At 38.5% G+C, this 21,817-nt stretch overlaps 1 protein-coding gene across 4 annotated transcripts in view; it reads right to left on the bottom strand.

Annotated features, from left to right (window-relative positions):
- Positions 1-21,817, bottom strand: part of dock4 (dedicator of cytokinesis 4) — a 152,657-nt gene that overhangs the window by 26,022 nt on the left and 104,818 nt on the right. For 3 of the 4 annotated variants that reach the window (XM_011490916.3, XM_020714319.2, XM_020714318.2), the window contains exons 24-43: positions 21,514-21,650; positions 19,489-19,623; positions 19,100-19,198; positions 17,442-17,536; positions 17,158-17,233; positions 15,596-15,696; positions 15,423-15,481; positions 14,817-14,965; positions 13,632-13,717; positions 11,763-11,789; positions 11,349-11,444; positions 11,216-11,276; positions 11,040-11,133; positions 9,749-9,897; positions 8,146-8,232; positions 7,215-7,319; positions 6,889-7,030; positions 4,359-4,525; positions 2,459-2,545; positions 1,117-1,293 (exon numbers count right to left, since the gene is read on the bottom strand). In XM_011490916.3, the coding sequence (XP_011489218.1) occupies positions 1,117-1,293; positions 2,459-2,545; positions 4,359-4,525; positions 6,889-7,030; positions 7,215-7,319; positions 8,146-8,232; positions 9,749-9,897; positions 11,040-11,133; positions 11,216-11,276; positions 11,349-11,444; positions 11,763-11,789; positions 13,632-13,717; positions 14,817-14,965; positions 15,423-15,481; positions 15,596-15,696; positions 17,158-17,233; positions 17,442-17,536; positions 19,100-19,198; positions 19,489-19,623; positions 21,514-21,650 (2,129 nt within the window). The remainder of the gene's footprint in view (positions 1-1,116; positions 1,294-2,458; positions 2,546-4,358; positions 4,526-6,888; positions 7,031-7,214; positions 7,320-8,145; positions 8,233-9,748; positions 9,898-11,039; positions 11,134-11,215; positions 11,277-11,348; positions 11,445-11,762; positions 11,790-13,631; positions 13,718-14,816; positions 14,966-15,422; positions 15,482-15,595; positions 15,697-17,157; positions 17,234-17,441; positions 17,537-19,099; positions 19,199-19,488; positions 19,624-21,513; positions 21,651-21,817) is intronic. The other variant, XM_011490917.3, reaches the window with a different exon arrangement.

Genomic DNA, 21,817 nt, shown 5'->3' with positions numbered 1-21,817 from the left:
TGTTTACTTGCTTAATGTATACTCTACAAATCTTTTTACACAAGGAGTGGGTAACACTAAGCCTCAATGGTTGGTGTGCCTGCACCTTTTCAAGATATCCTTGCCATACTCACAGCTGATTATCTGGATCAGGCATGTCCAGCCACTTAGAACATGCCAAAGAGGGACATGTTGGAAAACGAGCAAGAATCCTGCCACCTGTCACCACCACTGCTGAACACGTACATCACCTGTAACCTCTAAACCCAATTACCCTTTGGGCAGCCTCACATGAAACCAGCTAACTAAATATACTAAACTACAACTGTACACTATAAACACCCCTAGCCCGTACCCTTTTCTAGATCTATATCTTTTAAACCTTAGTATGCGTACTAAGTAAAAGCGTTGATACAGTACAGCTGTAATGTGTGTACAATCATTGTATCCTTATTATTTTTTGTCTGCACTCTTCAAACCCTTTTTTATGAAGAGAGGCTTTTGCTTTTAAAAATTATAGAGTTTATGCACCTCCAAGAAAAGCACACAACATAAACACGCACCACTGGCATACACACCCACAGCAGTTGCTATGCAACCCAGAGCCGAGTCCACTCCGTTTTCTCAAGATAAAAATAATATCCTCGAATAGATTGAAAGTTGTTTTTTTTCCTTCAGTTGGGAAAATTGGAATGTAAACATTATCTGGCAGTCTTTCAAGAATTATTTGAATATGATGCAAATGTTTTTTCAACCTGTATCTTTTAATTTTTTTATGATATTATAGCTGCAGCATCAACATTTCCAACTCTAAAGTATTATTAGTCACTCTTTTACTGATGTGATCCCCTCTCTCCTCATCCGCCCACTGGCCAAAACCCCTTTTTCTATCCACCCATTCCCACATCACCCATCCATCTCATTTTCCTGCTTCCATCCCCTCGCTCTTGACTCATCCATAAACCCGATCAAACTTTCGCCCAGCCGTTCATGCGTCCATCCATCCAGCTGTTCCTCTGCTCCTCCCTCCCCCCAAAACTGGGTGCCTCTACACTTCCCATATTCCGCCTTCATACATCATTAGACAATCCATATGTCATTGGGCCTCCGCATCATCCTCCATCGAGCCTTCCCTACCTCTTGATAGCGGGCCAGGCCCCCGTTGACGGCGGCATCGATGACACCATTGAGGCACATGGTGAGGGGGTTGATGTTCTGCATCTGCCGGTTCTGACACTGCGTGATCAGCGTGCGCAGCTGCAAGTTCTTGTTTTCGATCACTTCAATGGCGTTTTCCAGCGGGCTCACCTCCACCTGTGAAAAGGAAAGGTTGTGGAAACGATTTTTTTCCCCCCGAGCTGATGGTTTTTCTTTTCTGCGTGTGCCACCAAAAGGAGAGCCATAAAGTGTAAAAGATATCTCAGCTTGAGCCTGGAGGCGACGCATACGGGGGGGGGTGAGCATCTGTTCAAAGTACTATAATAAAGACGCCATTAGTGCTCCTAATGGTTTCGTCAAAGAGTCAGTAGTTTGAGCCCGGATAGATTCCACAAATCAGAATATTTCAGCTGGTAGTGCTCTCTGCAATTCTTGAAATTGACTTAAACAGGCTCTACAACTTTGTCAAGAAGAAATAACTGTCTCAGGGAATAAGGTTCTACATCCAAACCATCATATTACCTGTCAGCCTTTAAACGAAGCAGTGAACTTTTTGGCAGCAGCTCATTTAAACGTTCAACGGAAAAGAAGGAAGAAATGGCTTCCATTTGGAATTTAGTTTCTGCCTACAACCCATCCAACGTCGGTTTCTCCAACTTCTGGCAACAGTTTTTGTTCTGTTTGACAAAACACATGAGAACTGCCCTGAGCGACCCCCTCCCCCCACCTTCTGCATAGGAAGTACCCACTCGCTCCAAGAAGCCAAATCCCATCCTATTCTACAGGGAAATAAACAGCCAGTACTCAGTCATTCTATTGGTCAGGATAGTCATTCATATTTTTTCTGTATTGCAAGTTATTTAAGTTATAAACTGACCAATCAGATGCCTCAATAATAGTATGTGGTCTTACGTTAAACGTTCAAAACGTTTGATTTACAGATTTTCCTGAGAACGCTTTCAAGTGGTGTGTTGGGTGGATTTTCAACAAGCTCACTCCTGATTGGAGAGAGCGGTTGCCATAGAAACGATGACTCCAACCGACTTGGACCAATCACTGCTTACTGACAATGTTTGACTCCAGCATGGCGGCGTCCGTAGCTTGAAAAAAAGTTTCACTTTCTATGGGTAACATCACGCTCACTCGGCCCAGTTCTCATATACAGTCACTGGACAAAACAGAATTTTATATACATGAAAGTACTGGCTTCATTTTTTAAAAACACACTTTAATACCCATAAACTGAGACCAAGTTAATGGATTAAGTGTTCTTTTTGTGCCACAAAAGCGTCTTTAGGTCATCCCAGGTGCTTGCACTCACCAGCTCTCTCTTCTCCACTTCAAACCAGCGAGATATGCCAGGAAGACTCTGGACCAGAGTCAGGGTCGTCCTCTCCACCCACAGGCTCTGCAGACAGGACAAGCCGATCACAGCTCAGCAAAACAAAAAACCCCAATCCATATCTGCTTCAATCAAATTCAAGCGTGCGCTCGGTCTCTTGGCGGGGCCGCACATGATTTAATTACCGACACACAGTTTCAGGGAAACATGATATCAGCACACAAACTGCCAAAGACCCACTGGTTGCACGTCGCACACTATATCTTACATCATCATTCATGTTCGAGCACTTATGCTGTCAGGCAGAATGGCTGTCAGGATGCCAGCATCTCACAAGGTCGCTCCGACAAGACTTGAACTATGGAAAACGGAGTATTTACTGAAGGCTATCACCATAATCAATTGGAGTACATAGGATGTTTTAGTATTTCATCCTAAAACTTCAACATTTGAAGCAAAATACACTAATATTTGCCTTTTAGATAAGCAGAGTCTTTGCCTATGGTACGTTTTTTATACAAAGCTTATTCCGGTGAAGGACTTTGTCCTGATAATCTAAAATGTTGTAGATTAGCAGAAGGTGGTTTCCCTGCTGGGATCTGCAGATAGAAGCCAGGATCAAGGTGCAGATCCAGGAGGGCTTAATTTAATTTAAGTCTAGATTAGGACCCTGTGTCTTGCTCTAGGACACTACAACAAAGCAGATGGGAGCTGATATGCAATATTGATCTGGTGTCCTCTCGCCGAAGAAGGGTCTTCCGAGTCACTACACAACCCCTGCTACCGTTTATTGATTTTGTGCTTTTAAAAGCCAAGAAACCCACCTGAACACAGCTTGGTGGAGAAAAAAAATGGTTGAAAAAGCAGGAAAGCTCAAAGTCAAATTAGAAAAATAAAAATTGGAAACCTTCCAAAAGATTTTAGGTTTTTTTGGTTGAAGATGTCTGATGGTAGAATTTCCTGTAGATAGTTCATTCCCACATGAGGGACAGAGATATCAAGCCCTGACAGAATCAACGCATCCTGCTTAAATTTGCCCAAATAACCTTGATGGAAGCGCGATGAGATGAACGCCATAAAGGGTGTGTGTGTGTGTAATACAGTTGAATATTTATGAGAATAATATTGGGCTCTGTGTGTTGGGGTGTGTGCGCTCTAAAAGTGTGCGCAGCTGTGCGACTCCATCAGGTTGTAAAGACTTCATTCCCGCTAAGCTTTACGCGGCTCTGACTACAGCTGGAGGTTCTCGGTGTAATTACTGATACCGGAGTCACAATGAATAAAACATTCACTATCTACGGACTAACACCTGAACGCTGATGCAAACTATCCCAACGTACAAAGAACCAAGAAGAAGAAGAAGAAGAGAGAAAAGGTGTTTGGGTGTTTCTAAGGAAAAAAAACGTAACATAGTAAAGACTTACACCGATAGAAATTGTGGTTTGGGGGTTTTAACAAGGTCTCGTGGCATTTTTCTCATGATAGAGGACATGCCTAAAGAAAATTAAGATTAATATTACGCTTATGAGTATATCTTTATCCACAAAGACGAAAATTTGTTGAAAAGCTTGTAACTGTGATGTGGAAAATAGGCTGAGTGTACTTCAAGCTCTCAGGGACGGGAGACGGGGTTGCTCTGCGCCAACAGTCCAACCCACAACTAAGAGGTGACTTTCTAATAAACTATTGCCGCTCTACAGAAGCTATGTGCTAGAAAATGGCAGTTTTTTCCATTTTGGTTGAAAACAGCACAATTAGAATCAAAAGACCCCTGAAAAGATGATCAGAGTGGATCCTGGAGGATTTTTCTTTTAAATGGACCGAAGCGTGGCTGCAACGCTTCATGTATGACTGCCGATAAAATCCTCCCTGCATTTACCTTAAACTCGTTCTCCTTGTCTTTGGTGCCCTTGTGGAAGGGCCGGTCATATCGGAATCTCCAAATGTGATTAAACTTGTAGAAGCTCTTGATGTTGTCGGGCACTCCGTCTCTCTGCAGCACATCCTGACTTTCCGGGATGGGAGTAACCGCGTAGATCTGCAGGTCTGACAGCATTGCGGGTCAGGAAAAAAAAAAGAAAAAAAGAGCACGACGGAGGCAGGGGACCTATGTGGGACGACCTTTTCAGTGACCTAGAGGAACATGGAGAATCGGGGGGCTTGTCCGTGAGGACATGACAGGGGAAACATGCAATTTGAAAGGGTGGTTGAATTTGTTCCCTGCGCTCACGTACGGGACAAGCTTCTGCTTTTGACTAGTGAGAGGAAAAACAGGCAGAGAAGCCCGTAAGGCTTTTCCGTGTGTGCAGTGAAGGAGCTTTATTGTGAAAAACCTGGCTCTGATGAGCGGCTTCACCTGCTGGAAAATAAAGAAAGGCGGTTTGGAACACATCAACTGGTGTGCATGGAGGTTTGTAAAAAGGATTCATGATCGGGCGAGCAATCTGAGAGTATTGATTGGTGTTATGTGAGAAGAACAGCAGTGTGCTTTTAGACCATTATTGTGAAGAGCAACACGTGTGTCCAACGCAGGCCGCAGCTGTTCATGTCAACAATCAATCAAACTGAAGATGCATCTTAGCATCGACGAAGCATTTGGCATTAAAGTAGAGAAATCTAACGTCAACAATAAAACGGACGCCATGATTCGGTGCAGCCGAGCTAATCGAATAAAAGACATTGAAGCGGAATTTTAGAGTTTGTATTTAAATAAGCAACAAAGGCCCAAAACAAACGATAAAAAAAGTTAATCTAGAACTTTCTGGATAAAATTAAATTGACAATGAAAGCCATTTCTCCGGACTTTTATGTTTTTAATTTTTATTTTAAGCCTGAGATGTAAAAGAAAAAATTGTGTGGTTTATTATGATTGTAAGAAAACAATGTCCAAAAAAAAAAAGAATTTTAAATTTTTTTACTTAATTTTTCTGAACTGGTGACTAACTTCAACCTGTGTGACCAACTGTTCAACACTCATCGCTGGTGTTAAGACAGATTGTCGCAAATGCTTTAGAACCGAAAATATTAGATCATAAAATGACTAAATAAATAATGCAACTCAAATAAACATAAACTTTTAGTTTTAGGCAACAAAAAGACATCCTTGTTTTGTCTTTGTTTTTTTCTTAAATAGGATTCATTTTCAAAAGGTTGAGAAACAGATTTTTCTAGTTTTTGCTTTTTAACTTCTTAAAAAAATATCAAGCTTTACTTTTATTTTTACGTGTTTTTCTCTGTCTGTCAAAGGAAAACTTGAAATACCAAAAAAAGTTAGGTGATTGTTGATCACATTTAATTTTGTTTGTTTGTTTTTTGTTGGTCAAAACATCACCAATACACAATCAATTCAAATTGATGAGGAATTTTGGATTACCCAATACAATGCATCGACAACATTTCAAAATCAACCATTTGATTTATTTAAATCGCAACAAAATGTCACTGCAGTGGATTAATGTTAAGATTTGTGTATGTATAATGTATAATGTACGATGCTGAAAACAGCCTAAAAGTTTTTAATCCATTTTTTGTAGTTAATCGACGTGTTAGTGTCACAAAAATCCCTCCAACGTGGAAACTTTGTGTCAGCATTTTCATCTGTTTTGTTTGTTTGTTTGTTTACACCTAACAACAACTTCATTTTAAATTCGAAATGGTTTCAGACGGAAAATCTGTGAAAATGCATTGATTTTCAAAATAAAAGGCTCCAAATTAGCGCATTTCAAACAAAGCCAACACAAAAATTTGACTCTGATTGGCTGCAGCTCTCAGTTTTTCTGTCATTGTGGTTTCTTTTAACTTCTATGTAGGCCAACAGTTGCACTATATACTGGTGTGAATAATTAACCAGCTGCACATCTTATATGAATGAAGCTGCACAGATATGACGACAGCTTCCTAATGCAAGTTTGATTTATGTACGGCACGGATCCAGGAAATGCTAATCGCCGGAACGCCGTTTCATACATCTTCATGCTGAATCCTACACGTTCTGTCAGTAGCGACTGGCTGTGTATACGTCAACCTACATTCACAAGGCATAAATAGCTGCAGAAAGGCTATAAATAAAAGTCAAAGAATATATTTTTTCTAAACTGAAGAATTTTCTGCTTCAGAGTTGCTGCTTTCTTCATTTTTTTTTTGATTTTTTTTTAACCACTAAATTCCATTGTGAACATTGATTGTGGCTCATATGTCTGTCTGGATCCCGTGCATAGAATGCGGTGCAGCATGTTTGTGTGCTCCTGAACGATCCGCTGATTTGTGACGAGCAGAAAGCGGGAAAGTGGCATGGCGTGCCGCGGATTGAGCCTCATTACAGGCAGTTATGTGTATGTATCGGGAGGGAAAAGGAAAAAAAAATACACACATCTGCTGCTTTTTTGTGACAAAAACCTCGACAAGGATACACTGAGCATCTGCCTGGTATATGGTCTGGTCGGGCTGGTTGACGTGCTGCATGGCGATGGCGTGGGGGAACTCGTTGAGCATTCGCTGCTGGAAAGCCTCCAACCTCTCGTAATCGTGGCCGCGGCACACAAACTCCTTATTCTGCAGGGGGAGCAGCAGAAACCGGCAAGCGGTCGGTGGGGTGAGTTTGACCTCTAGTGGCGGCACAACGCAACTGCGGCTGCAAAGTTGTGTTACATCACGGCACAAGAGGAGAAGCTGAATGTCACTTCCACCAGAGCGGAGTTCACTCCTCCTCCAAGCGGAAAGGACAGTTTGTAGTTACCCGCAGGAAGAAAGGGAACTTCTTTCCGTAGAATCCGACTCTGAAGAACTCAGGTTCCAATCTCTGCTGGTCCATGATCTTGTCATAAAGCGAGGCTTCCATCATCTAGCGAAAGAAGGTTTGGTTGTCAGAAGAAAAAGAAAATCAGTCTACGTATTTAAAGTCATTTGGGGGGGGAAAAAAGCAGAAATCTTTGCTTCATGAATTTATACATTGTAGAATTTTAAAGTAAAAGGAAAAAGGAATTATTTCCATTTTAACTTTGATTCTTCTTTTTATAACCATTAAAAGTGTGGTTTTTTTTCCTCAATAGTATTTATGTTTGTGTTTTAGTCTGCTTAGTTTAGATTTTGTTTTCCTGTCATAAAGTTTGACACCTGTGTGGCAACAGAACACATTTATCCAGATTTTTATTTTATAAAAAGTTGATTTTATTTTGACAGCAGTCATATTTAACACTCTTAGCCCCAAAATTATTTTAATTCTATTTGTTTGATCCAAAAACGCTGTCAGCTAAATTAACCAACAATATATATTGATTGATATTGATATTAATTTACTTGAAATAGGAGAGACATTCTTTTAGATCTTTAATTTAAATAAAGGAATACATAAATATTGGTTAAACTTTTTGATCGCCATTTAAGGCATAAACCTTAAAAAAATGAATCTCCTATTATCACTGCTTGAAAAAAAGGTTTTATTGTTTAAACATTATAAATGTCATCAAAACATTTCTGTTATAATAAGAAATCTTTGCCATAGTCTCAAATACAAATAAATGGTAAACAACACTGGGCCTTTTTTTCATTTCATTTAGTTAAAAACCAAAAAAAGCTTTATTAGAAAGTTGTTTTTTTTTACTACAAAACAAATGATGGAAACCTGTTTTATTTCTGTCTCATTTTTACAACGAGGATTTTTGTCTTACCCTCATTTTGCTTAAGTTCCTGTAGTCATAGTAAGACTCGTACTGATCGGCGAGCTCCCTGCACAGGATGATGCCGTTCTCCCAACACTGCACAGAAAAAGCACAAACTTGATTTGGTCACGTGACACATTTTAGCCGTTGAAACTTCAGAAATGCTCCAGTAGAGGGCGCTATTAAGTCAGAAAAAAAGATCTGGTTTGTTTTATGAAGGCTGTGAAATGACCATCTTAATTAAATAAAAACTGCTGCTGTATTATATTTCAGTATTGTAACTACTATAATATAATACTATATTGCTTCCACTGCTATATTGTTTCTACTACAATCTATTTTATAAATATATGTAAAAAGAACAGAATTCAGTCTCACTATTGAGGCATTTATTTCGTTTAAAATGTATTCATTTAGATACAGTAAACTTGTATCTAATTGAGCAGAATGCCAAAGAATCCTTTTACCAAACTGATCCAACTCTGACCTTCATCTTAACCAGAAGACTGGTTTAACTCCATTTATCACTTTAATAATGACCAAGAAACATGTTCCCAAGAGAATCGATTTTTGGTTGGCTAATATTAGCATATTTACCTTTGAGGTGGCTAACAAAATACTAAATATCTTTTCCTTTCTTGAGGTAACATGCATGCACACACACATGCATGGCTTTACCAACTTGCTTTCAAATAAATGCACCATTTTTGAACTAGTTTTGTTTTCTCAACATCATCTCGTCAATTTTTTGGAAAATATGTTAGCTTAATAAAACTAATTAGCTGTCTACACTTTGTTTGATATCATCATATATATATATATATATATATATATATATATATATATATATATATATATATATATATATATATATATATATATATATATATATATAATTAGCATAATAATACTAATTATCTGTCTACACCTCGTTTGATATTATATATACATGTAAATTCCTTCTAAACGATGATTTATGTCTCAGCCGCTCCGTACATTTTGTGCATATAGCACTGATGAAAATTTGTCATGCGGGAATATAAGTAGAAAAAGTGTGAAAAGCTGTGGTCTTTATGTGACATTTTGACAGATGCATTACGAATAAACCACTTGCATGCAGCGTATACAGGATATTTAAGCTACACATCAGTAGAGCATGCATGAAAAGGTGGCTTTCCACATAGGTGGAACGGTCATGAAAAGCCATTTGTGTAAGTATCTTGGAAAAATCACGCACAGTTGGACAAGATTTAAATGAAAATTGTGTATAAACTACATTGAATATGTGTAAAACTGCATAATTCTTAACTGATCAAAAAGTTTGAACAGCTAAAAACCAAATTCACGTAAAAACCCGTCGGCCGAAACGGACATCAGGGCACATCGATGAATGATGAACCAAAGAACCAATTATAAATGACGTATAGTACACATGTACCATGAAAGACTGACAATTCACACATGGAAAATTTGCAAAATGTACGTAGTGGCTGTATGACACAGCCTTTTTGGGGAGCGAGGGACAGGATTAGCCAAGTTGACTGTTTTCTTTTTTTTGGTTAGGCATGACATGAATGACACATTTGCGATTCAACATTTCTGCATGTCTTACCTTTCCCCTGTCAAAGTTCTGGATTATAGTAATATGCAAATACTCTTTTCTCTGCCATTCGCTCTGCATGGGGTAGTTGAGGAACTCTCTGAGCGGCCGGTCTGACCACTCCAGCAGCTCATCGTACAGCAGCAGTGTGTACGACGCCTCTGTGAAGCACACAAAACAACAGCTGTTACTCTGAAAACTGCTACTTTTTCAAAATGTCTGCATTTTTGTTTGTTTTCTATAATGTCTTCAAAATAATTCTGAGTCTGACACTGACACCATTTCTCTTCCCCAACAACCATAAATGACAGTTTGGGTGTGTTACATTCCTTTATGTCAGAAAAGCTGAGTTGTGTTAAATCAAGCAGAGTTTGTTGATTCAGGATTTACTTAATGACATTTGTAAGTGTGCTTGCTGTGCTGCTTAGAAAAGAAACACCACAACTTGGATTGTGACCTACTCAAGAAGCAGAGAAGTAGTTATTTACTGTTCCCAAAGGTCATTTCAACCTGGCAGCAGTGGATGCACTTTATTTTCTCAAATCCAGCAGTTTACTTTTGTTAAAACATGTTTTATTGCATGAATTACAGCTTAATGATCAAAATGTGGTTATAAGCTGGATATTTGGCACAATTTAACTTCTTAAATCAGGAGGTTTTAACTGAGCAGGAGTCTGCAGTGGGTCTATGTGTGGTATGTTGCTGTTTGATTGGCTGAATTTTAGCAAAGCAAAAAAAAAAAAGAAAACAATCTTAAGTGATTTGTAAAAGTCTTTGTTTTAGAGATGATGAGGACACACCTCTAAACAGAATGGAAAATAAAATAGAGTAACCACAGGATATTCTGACTAAGTGAATCAAATATTTAGTTGGATACAATTGTAGTACTCCATGTTTTTTGTACCTTCAGGAGTACTTTTGATACACTGTGGTTCACTGTGCTTAAAAATCTGTCTAAATGTCTAAGTATGACTTTGGTAAACTACAAAGTCGCACCACTTGAAGGATTGTTAGAGAATTGTGGGTACCGTAGTCAGAAGCCTGGTGGAGTGATACGTCAACAAAGTATGACTTATCCGTCAAGTTGATTTTTGCTGATAAAAGAACAACACAGTTCACTAGGAAAACTTCCCATCGATTCCTCTGACCAATCACTAGCCTCTAGACCCTTCTAGGCACTCTGGGTAGTGTAGTCATACCCCATGCTCTGACTCCTTTGTTTAGCGTGGTGCATCCTATAACCTGGTGTGTCCAATATAGTAATTATAATGGCATTGTATGAGGGACAGTGAGACATGCATACCTGTGTAATTCTGAGCTTTCAAGTGCAGGTCGTACAGTTTATGTATGTAACGGATGTACATCTCCTCTTTGTTCAGCTCTGTTTTGTAGAAGTTCTGGGAGCAGAAAAGACTTTGGGTCAAATGAAAGAACAAAGACATGGACATAAGACGATTTTACGGTTTAACCCGCACTTACCAACAAGCTAACAGTACACCCAATCTTTTTGCCATCGACTTCTCCCAGCTTCATACAGTCCCTGCAGCAGAAACGGTGACGATGTTTGCACATGGACAGGACTTGAGAAGAACACACATCCACCCTCACTAACCTGTAATCCAACAGCCTCTCCATCAGGCGAGTGACGGTGGCGATAAGAGAGATCCCACTCTCCCTCCAGGTCTCTCTCTCGATCTTCTTCAGCAGACTGGGGGACAAATGAAGAGACAGAACAAGACAGAGAGGGCTGTAAAGACCGGAAGATTGAGCAGACGAAAGAGAAAAGTGTTAAAGCGATGGAGATGGAAGGTTTTCCCAAAAGAAAGGCTGCAAAAAAAGAAAGAAATTCCTGGGTCCCCTATGCTTAAAAACCAGCCTGCTGGAGTTCAAATGAAACCAAAGCAGCTTAAAGATTTTAGATTGTCAGAGAATTCTGTAAAAGTTTTTGATGATTATTATTTTTTATGGACAAATTGATTTCCCGCACTGAAACGGCACAAAGAACAAAAGAAGGGGAGTGTCTTACCTAGGGTACGGACCAAACAGAGGAATTCTATTCCAGGCGGGAGGCATAGACGGAATAAATTAATGATAACAGAATTAAAATCAGCACACACTCACACCAGTTAGTTTTATGGGGGGAGAAGAACAACTTAGGCCAGGGGTCGGGAACCTATGGCTCTTTTGATGGTCACATGTGGCTCGCAGACAAATCTTTGATTTTTTTAATTTATTTTTTTCATTAGACCAGTCCATCTCGGGTGCGATGCTATGCCAGGGGGGTGCGCGCAGTAGTAGCGGTGCTTGGAGAAAATAAATCTGCACCACTATCAATTTACTATTATGTATTATTTCACAGAGTTTATAACAGCCTGAAACCTGCGAACCGCCGTCCCTTCAACTGCGCACTCCCGCTTCTGAGAAAGAGCGCGCAGTTGCAGCGGGATGTGTGAGGAAGAAAGGGGGGGGGTTGTGGGCACACAGGCAGCAGGTGAATCGCGCAGGGATTGTAAAAACTTAAAACACGCTGCCCGTCACTCACTGCAGCGTGAGTATGTGTTTGGCTCCGCATTTGCATGTGAGCAGTCTTTCTCACATCTACAGAACATTCAGACCTACGATCACGTTTAAAGTCTCAACGCCTGCATGAAGCTGAAATTCACCACGTATCAACCAGACTAGACCATCAGCAAAACCACGCAGCACCAGAAGTCGTAATAATGGTAAGAACTACTCGTCATTTATTAGCAAGAGCATAACAACGTTATTAAAAAAGAAGCCACAGGCTTATTGTACTTTAAAAATGTTGAAATTACATCAAATGCACACATTCACTTGTATATTTAGTTTTAAACATTGTTGCGGACTGAGTTGGACTGGGGGGCTTTTGTTGGGTCGCGTTCTAAATTCTGGAGTTCATTGAACGCATCATGCAGAGATCTGATTGGCTCTCAGTTCTGTCGCTCAGCCTGTCGTTGGGGAGTTTGGACCAATGGGGTTCAGCTATGGACAGAATAAGTGAAATGGGAGGGCTGTTGCAGCAGTGAGGGAATATAAAGTTAGGAGAAGCGCTCTCGTCTCAGCAGGAGAGACTGAGGAGTTGCTGAATTAATTGAACGGCGTTTGGTTACGGCCTGCAGTAACCAGAATAAAGAACCTTAAGAGGTTAAGTCTCCGTGCCTCAGTGTGGGAAAGGGACACTACATTATTGTATGGTTCTTTCGAATTTAAAAATATGTGGCGTTTATGGCTCTCTCGGCCAAAAAGGTTCCCGACCCCTGACTTAGGCAAATGAAAATATTCAAAATATGAAATCAAACATATAAAATGAATTGCCTTATAGACTTTAATAAAGTAAACATGCATTTTTAAATGCACAAAACAGATTAAATATTATAAACATGTGAAATTATACCTATAAAACTAGGATTCACATCTGCGACTGTTCAGGAGACATACATGATGTGAATGCAGTATAAATGTGATGTAAATGTGTTGGTAATTCACAAAGAGGTCAACAAAAAAGATGAGTGAACAGAAAAAGACCCAAATCACAGACACACACACTGATAAAGAAACAAGAATGCTGACCATGCAACAACACAAAGACAGAATTGAGATGGGATTGATGATCCTTTACTTACCTTTTGCTACAACACCATTAACAACCAGAATACAATAAAGGGGAAATTCTTAATAAGTAGCTTTGAGTGGGCCAAACTTGAATTTTTTATAAGACCAAACAAACTGCTTTTGTAGCTTATTGGGTCGCTATTCTGATCTAACCTGTCTAAGGAAATAAAAACTCATTTGTTTGGGTAAATTCTTCTTCTTTTTTTTCCTGGCAAGACACTCCTTCATCCTTTTTTGTTTTTAATGCCCTCCCTGAACTCACATGCTGTTGAAGAGCTCTCTGTACGTCTCGTCTCCTTTGCCCTCAGACATCAAGCTGTCCAGCTTGTCAATCAGTTTGGCCTCAACCTTTAAAAAAAAAGAAAAAAAGTTCCAAATTTAGAAATGAGGCTAACAGTTGTATATATAAGACATTAGCCATGACACATGGCTCATCGGGTTTCTTTTTAGAGTTTAAATCCAAAAGGCAACTTCTTTAGAGAAGGTATTTGTATTAATTAATTTATAATAAAGGGAAAGTTGATTTTTTTTTTTTCTACATACATTTTAAATAGTTTATTAAAATATAAAACAGTTCAATAAAAAATCTAATTATTCAATGCATTTAAGTATGTAAATATTTTTAAGACTCGGCATACCTCAGAAAAACGTTTTTTACTTTCAACTTCAAAACTTCCGGGTTGAAGCATGTTTTTCGAAACATGTCAGGTGCAGTACACCAAGTAACCACTAGCCCGTGACATAAAATAGAGAATTCCCTACTCACGCCAAAATTGGAGATTTTTCTGAACCTTCACCTTTTAAACTCCAGAGACGTCACCGGCGACACGTAATTAACACACGCTCTTTGACATACTGTGACTCTACTGGCCGTTTACGCGATCAACGTGAATCAGCTGATTCTGATGCAGAGGAAAACAAGTACATATCATTTACTAATGGAATATGTGAGTAAAGTGCTGCATATCGGCTTTGGACCAATATGCAGCACTTTACATAGTGTGTTGCATAACAATGAAGCTGCTTTTGTCTGGGACAGAATCAGCTGATTGATTGTGTAAGCACTTCACAACTGTAAAGTGTTGCATATCAGTGCAAAGCCGAGTTTCTCAGCTTCAGAATCCACTGGAATGCATGAATGAATAAAGAGTTATGGTAGTCGAGTCTGCTGTTAAAGGGTTAAATGTTCATGACAAATGTGTGTGGAGTCTGGTCTTATTGTTTTATACACATGTAAAAAACAGCCATGATGTCATCACACCATTATGTCATCACGGCAATGTCATCACACCATTATGAAGTGACAGACATGGTGGCGTGATGTCATCACGCTACTTATTATTTGTCCGGTGGCCGTAGCACTTCTTTTTGGTCCAGCTCACTAATTTATTTATTTAATTTATCACTAGGGAAATCCGTTACAGCAGATGGTTTCAAAGCCGCGTACCTGCTTGAAATTTCCGCTGCGTCTTTGCTCCCAGTCCATCATGTCATGGAAAATAGGGATCATGACATTCCGTAGATCAGGCTGGGGAACAAGGGTCACCTCCAGAAAGGGTCCAATCATAGCTGGAATGAAGTTTAACTTGTGTTCTCCTGGGGGGGGGAAAAGCATTTTTTGACACAGGTCAGGATTTTAGCTTTATTTTCAAGCTTGTTTCATTTCACATTACATCATCTGTCATAGCTTCTATCAAATTTGATTTATTCAAAAAAAAAAAACTTCTCTTATTTAACGGAAGGCTATCTAGTGCAATTCTTACATTTAGATTTAAACATTTACCGGTGCATTATGCTAAAAGTAAGGTAAATCCTTTTGGAAGAGTGCATAATTGGAAAATAATTATAAATAAAACATTTTCTGATCATAACGATTACACTAAATGAAAAAGTGTCTGAAACATAAAATTTTAGAAAAAAAAATTATTTTCTTTTTAAATACCAAGAAATATGAAAAGCTATGGTTTGGTCTTATTTTGGCACAATACTCAGACAAACAAAATGCATTTTTTTCCATATAAGGAACAGGTAAACAGTCTGCTAATCACCTCACCTAAATTCTGCCACATGCTGAAGATCTCACAGCCCATCATCACCCTCATGTCTCCATACCTGCATGACAGAAATGACAGAGTCAGTGCTCGCTGGGTAAATGTTGACAGAAATTCTGCTTAAATCCAGCAAAAAGCATTCCAAATGTTCAGACTGGGAACAGCCAGCTCTTACTTTTCCAGAATCTTTTTCTTTTTGGAAGGAGAGAAGGACTCCAGCTGTAGACAGGGCTGGTTGATGAATATTACAGATAAATAGAAATAGGAGTCCCACACCTAGAACACAAGGCAAACGAGGAAAAACAAAAATTAAAGAAAACTTCTAGGTAAAAAAAAAATCTTCTTTAGTCACCACTTTCAGAAATACACAAAAGTTGAATCCGAATTGCTTCCCTACCCTTCTGGTTCTTCCCTATTGCTCCAATTTTATGGGTATTTGAAGCTATAGTGTGTCTAAAGGTGTTTTTTTGAGGAGGAGCTGCAGCGACTTAGGGCTGGGTATCCCTCCATCCTGTTGGCTGATTACAAATAAACCTATTTCTTCAAGTGGGTTTGTCTGAAGTACAGAGGTTTACACTTAAATCTAAGTATTGAGTTTTTGTATGACTTCTGAAAGTTATAAAACTGATGTTTTGTATTTTCTGAGCACTATCAGTTACACGCTAACATAACTCACCTGTGACTATTGATCACGTCATCAAGGGGTAGTAAAGTCTGAAATTAAAGGCACTATTTTTCCAATAACTTTCCACTTGGAGGGACAAATGTAGGGTTAGGGAAGCAATTCGTATTTGGCCAAAATTTTCAAGTCAACATACATAGAAAAACACAAAATTAGAGATATTGCTAGCAAGAAGGCTAACAGCGTTAGCCCTGCTAACAGGAAATTACTATTTGGGAGAAGGAATTAAGTTAAAGTCAAGTGAAACTCAAAGTGAAAGTCAAAGTCCAATCGTGTGACATTTTTTCTCCACATTGTTTTCTCCACAATTGTCCTATCCGCTGGAGAAGTGGTTTGGGCAAAACAAACAGAAAAAACAGAGGGACATTAAATGAGAAAAAAAGATATTTCATGACAAACAGTTTTACGCATCTTTGAGTTTTTCCCATTTATTTAGCTAATAAAAGCATTTGAAGCTTTGATGCTTTGAGGCTTCAATTAACGAAAATGGCCATTACATGGCCAAAAAAAGTCTTAGCACCTTTTTAAACCGACAACTAAACAACACATGCTTTTTGACCATTTACGCAATTAACGTATTTCCAACCGATTCTGAACCTGAGAGGCTTTGCAGAAGCTTTGTATTTATTCATTTATTTAGTCTCATGACAGAATCAGCTAATTCGCTTGTGACCCTAATTTACCTAAAACACTTCACTACTATGAAGTGTTACACATCAGCGCTTGGCTGCTTGTCTCCGCTGCAGTATTCCCTGCAGTTAATTGTGAAAACAGTTTAAGAGTTACAGTTGATAAAAAAAAAATGTCAACACTACAGCTAAAGATCTGGGCTGAAAGGGTTATAAGCACAACAAGGACAGTCGTTAAAAAACTACTGATGCTTTCATTCATTTATGCTAGTGAATAATACATATTCAGTATTTTTAACAATATATATTTTTATTTTAAAATAGGTCTTTTAAACTAAAATACACTAAAACAACCTTGGCAGAAGAGCTAATTAATATATTTTTTAGTATGAATAAGCAGACACATTTGCACAGATGGCCACTTACTTTGTAGTCAAACTTGTCATTGAGGAAGTTTTTCCTCAGAGCGTCAGAAAGGTAGAGGACAGTTGTGATGATGACACTAAGAAAAACATGACAAAGAGAGCAGAGTGAGTCACCGCACCACCTGGGAGGTTGGTTTGTACTTTTCCCATCATTTTATAAAAAGATCAATGAATGTATAAAGCCTTATATGCCAAAGATAAAACACAAAACCACCCTTAAAACCAGAAAAGTCGTTTTTTTTTGTCATCATCTCTTGGGGTATTCAATGTCTATCGCAGTCGTACTTGTTTGTTACAAGCCGCATGACAGTCCAGTCTTTAGGAAACATCTCTGGTCTAATCAGGATCCTGAAGACAGTGAAGATATGAAGAAGGAAGTCCTGCAACAGAAAGATTAAACATTATAAATGTAAACACTTTATTTAATCTATGTTTCTCCCAAAAAATCTCAAAAACAAGATGATTTTAAAGTATTTGCTGTTTAGTTGGTTACCCAATAAGTGCAAAATAAGATATAAACTTGAAGGGTAGAACCTTCTGTAAATTTGTTTTATTACTGCATGAATAATGTGTGCAACTACACTCTTAGCATTATATTTTTAACCAAAATACAAGACTATTTTTGATTTTTATCATTTATCATTTCGCAATTTTCCACCACTTTTGATCTCAGTAGAGAGACATACATTCATAAAAGCGCTCATTTTACTTTTTTGCTTTATAAAGGAGTAAGTATTAGAAATATATCTTTTCAAGCCTACATAGATACTACATTTTGATAAATGACCCTAAAATGTTTTTCAAATGTCTATCCTGAATCTTCCTGAAAAACATTTATTCTTAAAATCCTGTGGTGCAGTAAAAAAAAAACAGGTCAGGTCTGTTGTTTTATATCATTGACACTGTTTTATATTTTATGTTGTTGTTTCTCTTTCGGCTTTTCCCATCAGGGGTCGCCACAGCGAACAAGTTGCATGGGAAACTTGGCAATGTTTTACGCCGGATGCCCTTCCTGACGCAACCTTCTCAAACCGGGCTTGGGACCGGCACAGGGGTAGAGAAGGGAACAGGGAACAGCCTGGAGTCGAACCCGGGTTTCACGGACGGAAGGCGCCGCAGACCAGCACGAGCTAAACCGGCAGGGCCTTGTTTTATATTTTATGTAAAGGGATATTAGTTTGATGTGGATTTTTTTTTTACTTAAAAGAAAACAATTTTATTTTGTAATTATACAGTACAGTTATCCCTCGCTATATCATGGTTGATCTTTTGTGGTCTCGGTGCTTCGCAGATTTTTTCAAAGCATTTTTATTCCAGCGCACTGGGTTCTTCATCCCTGTTGTCTAGTAATCTTATCAAATAATCTCCTTTGTGCCATGTCTCCTGTACAGAATGCGTTCAGTTTGCCTGAGTTACTTAAATCTTTAATCACGAGCAGAACTTTGGATTCTATCTCCTATAAAAGTTTGAACTTAGAGAGAATAAACAAGAGAAAAGTGGGAAAATGTTTGTAAGTCTGAGAAAAGTGTATAAAGTGGGTATTGAAAAGTTTTTCGGCCTTAAAACATCAGTAATTCTACTTTGTGGTTTTTGCCTATCGCTGGCAACTCCTGCATTAAACAAAGAAACACTGTATGTATAACACTAGAGTGAAGATAAAATTTATTTTTATACAAATGCTGTTAATAACTGCAAAAATGAAGGATCAGTAAGCAAATATTTGTCTTTTTAATAAATATATTTTAATTTCTTATTTTTTTTAAACTACGTCGTAGTACAAAGCAGTACTTCAAATCATAGTTGCCCAACAGCTCATGGACCTCGTGATTAGTCATGTCTACTTGCGTACTTCTCTGGAAAATAATTTCAATATTTCGTTAATCTTCTTTTTTTCAGATCTACACAAAAGTAGAGGCACAGAAACTTTGATGTGGGAATCTCACCCTCAAGTCGTCTTTGCTGCTGAAAGCCTGCAGCAGCTTCTGGTAGTGTCTGTCAGTCATCTGTCGCAATAGCGCTAACAAACAAGCCACAAATTCTCCCTAAAAAAGGGTGAAAAACAAAGAAAGTAGTTAATATGATCTGTTGGGTTTACCCCAAATCTGGGTAGTGAACTCTTACGAATGCAGCACATTTTGTTTTCTGTCGGTACATTTGGAAAGTTGAAGATTTAGTAGAGGGTTTAGGAGACAACAATAGCAGTAAAGAAACCCAAAGCTCAACATTAAGCTTTTATCATCATACAATAATAATGATTCATTAATATCTCATCTGTTCTGTGATCTGTAATAATAATAATGGACATCAATAATGCACAGGGTGTAGCACTTACAGTGACATCCTGGAACTGCAGTCTCATGGCAGGTCCGGCAGACTGGGGCCGGTTGCTGATTTCCAAGATGGTCCTCATTAAAACCCCCAGCAGACTTTCCACTATTAGTTCCACTTCCTCAGACACCGTTGGCTCCTACACAGCAAAATTAAACAGACTTCATAAGAGTGACATAGCATATTTTCTTGTCATCACATTACTTGCACTACTATTATATACCTATCAAAAAATGAAAAGTAATTTTTCAGATTGCTTTTAATGCTTTTTTAAATGAGTATACATATTCCCCCTGATTTGTTTTTATTAGAATGTACATTGATTTTTTTTCCTTTTAGAGCATCCTTGAACCAGAATCAAAAGCCTTTAGGATTGCAATTTACACTCCATCATTTTTATTTAATCTATTTTTTTATTAGTCTTGAACCAAAAAGAAATGCAATTTGAAAAATAGTATTAAAATAAAAACAACCGTCCACGAAAACACACACACATTTGTGTTTGATTATGTGTAGTTGTGAGGACAACCAGTGACATACACACCACTATGAGGACACTTACAGTTATGGGGACATTTTCCTTATCTGTACATCTTTTAAAATGATGATATGAGAAGATAAAGGTTTTTGAGGCACTTCAGCTTTTATCATAGTCTCTCAGTGAAGAGTTTTACTTAATGACTCTACTATGTCATCTAGTGGACAAAAAGAATTAAACAGTACAACCTATTTTAAATACTGTTTTATTTTGTAACAAGATTTGGATTTGAAGTTTGGATTGGGTTTCACTTAAGTTGCAGATACAGTGATCTAAGATTAACTTTTTTTGTGGTATGACTTTCACATCTGAACTTTTTCTGTTTAACATTGTTGCTTTGTTGAACACTGTAAATAAAAATTGTTTTGCTCCTACTGCCAGGTTAAAAGGGCCTATATCTTGCAAAATTAACTTTGTGAGCTTGTAAGTGTATTATAATGCTTATTTCTCACAAAAAAACAATCCCAAAGCGATATTTTGATCCATTCACCCATTTCTGAGTATTCCACTAAAAAACCTGCTCTCTGAGCACCAGCCCCTCGCAGTCCACAAAAACGAGTGGGTTCTTACATTGTTGCGTATGAAAGTGAGAACAGCCCCTTCCAGGAAGAGCCTGCGCTGCCAGCCCCGCCCCCAGACTAACACACACACCCACTTTCTCAGCGAAGCTAATGGAGATTATTTCAAAATAGACAGAAAAGCAAAGCAAAGTAGATGATTGATGTCCTTGTCCTTTGGAAAACTGGTTCTATCGAGTCGGTCAGGAGCTGGAGGATTATCATATATATGGATATAGTTTACTCTGAAAGGCTTGCAAATAGCATGATATAGATCCTTTAAATAGTTAACTTGCGAAATGTGACTTGTGAGCCCCACTGGAGTTCACTGGTCATTCATGATAGTTCAAGTTCATGAAAAGTACCCCTCCCCCCAGCCCCACCCCCTGGTATACAAAAAAAAGGATGTGTGTTAATTGCTGCTTCTGTTGTCTTCCCTTCTGATAGCACACAGAGGTCTTGTAAAGAAAGTGATAATGAGAAAAGGCTTCTTTGGCACAACAGTCACCACCACAGTCACCTCACTTAAAATATGGTGCCAATCTGTACCCCGTGTGTGTGTGTGTGTGTGTGTGTGTGTGTGTGTGTGTGTGTGTGTGTGTGTGTACCTCTCAGAGGCTTTACTTCTATCTGCCACTCATGCACAGCAACCACCACAACCAACCTTAGCTGTGACACTCACATATAAATCAAGTGCACACCTGCCAGTGTGCTTGTTACAAAGACTAATTGAGTTTTTACAGACAACAAAGTAATCAGTGGCTGCAGTGTTTGGCCAAGGGGAATTTGTACTTTTAGACAATAATTCTCCTATACAATCTCAGAAAACGGTGAAAACACTGCAGCTAAAGCAAGTCTTAGTAAATTATAACTTTAATTCCAAAACAAGAAAAACTAAGACTGAGAGGGTTTATAATCAGCAGTAAATACCCACCACAGTGCCGTTCTCCTCCTTCTTGATGAGAGACATCATGCTGGTGAGAATGCGGGCACACATGACCAGGTCTCTTTGTTCCTGCATGTGGGTCTGGAGAACCCGAAGCACCACAGGGAGCAGGATGCACCGGGATTCTGCAACACAAAGAATTGTCTTTAAAGATGTTGTGACTCAAGCAAGTTTAAGTATGTTTGGCAAGAACCCTTTTGTATTCTCAAGTCTGAAAATAAAAGACAGAAACTGTCATTCTGTTTTAGTAAGAATAATGCACAACATATCATTAAAACCACGGCAAAGTGTG

Source organism: Oryzias latipes, chromosome 23 (assembly GCF_002234675.1).
Source record: "Oryzias latipes chromosome 23, ASM223467v1".
Taxonomy (NCBI): domain Eukaryota; kingdom Metazoa; phylum Chordata; class Actinopteri; order Beloniformes; family Adrianichthyidae; genus Oryzias; species Oryzias latipes.
The sequence above is the reverse complement of the archived record's forward strand: the minus strand, read 5'-3'. Positions and strand labels throughout refer to the sequence as shown.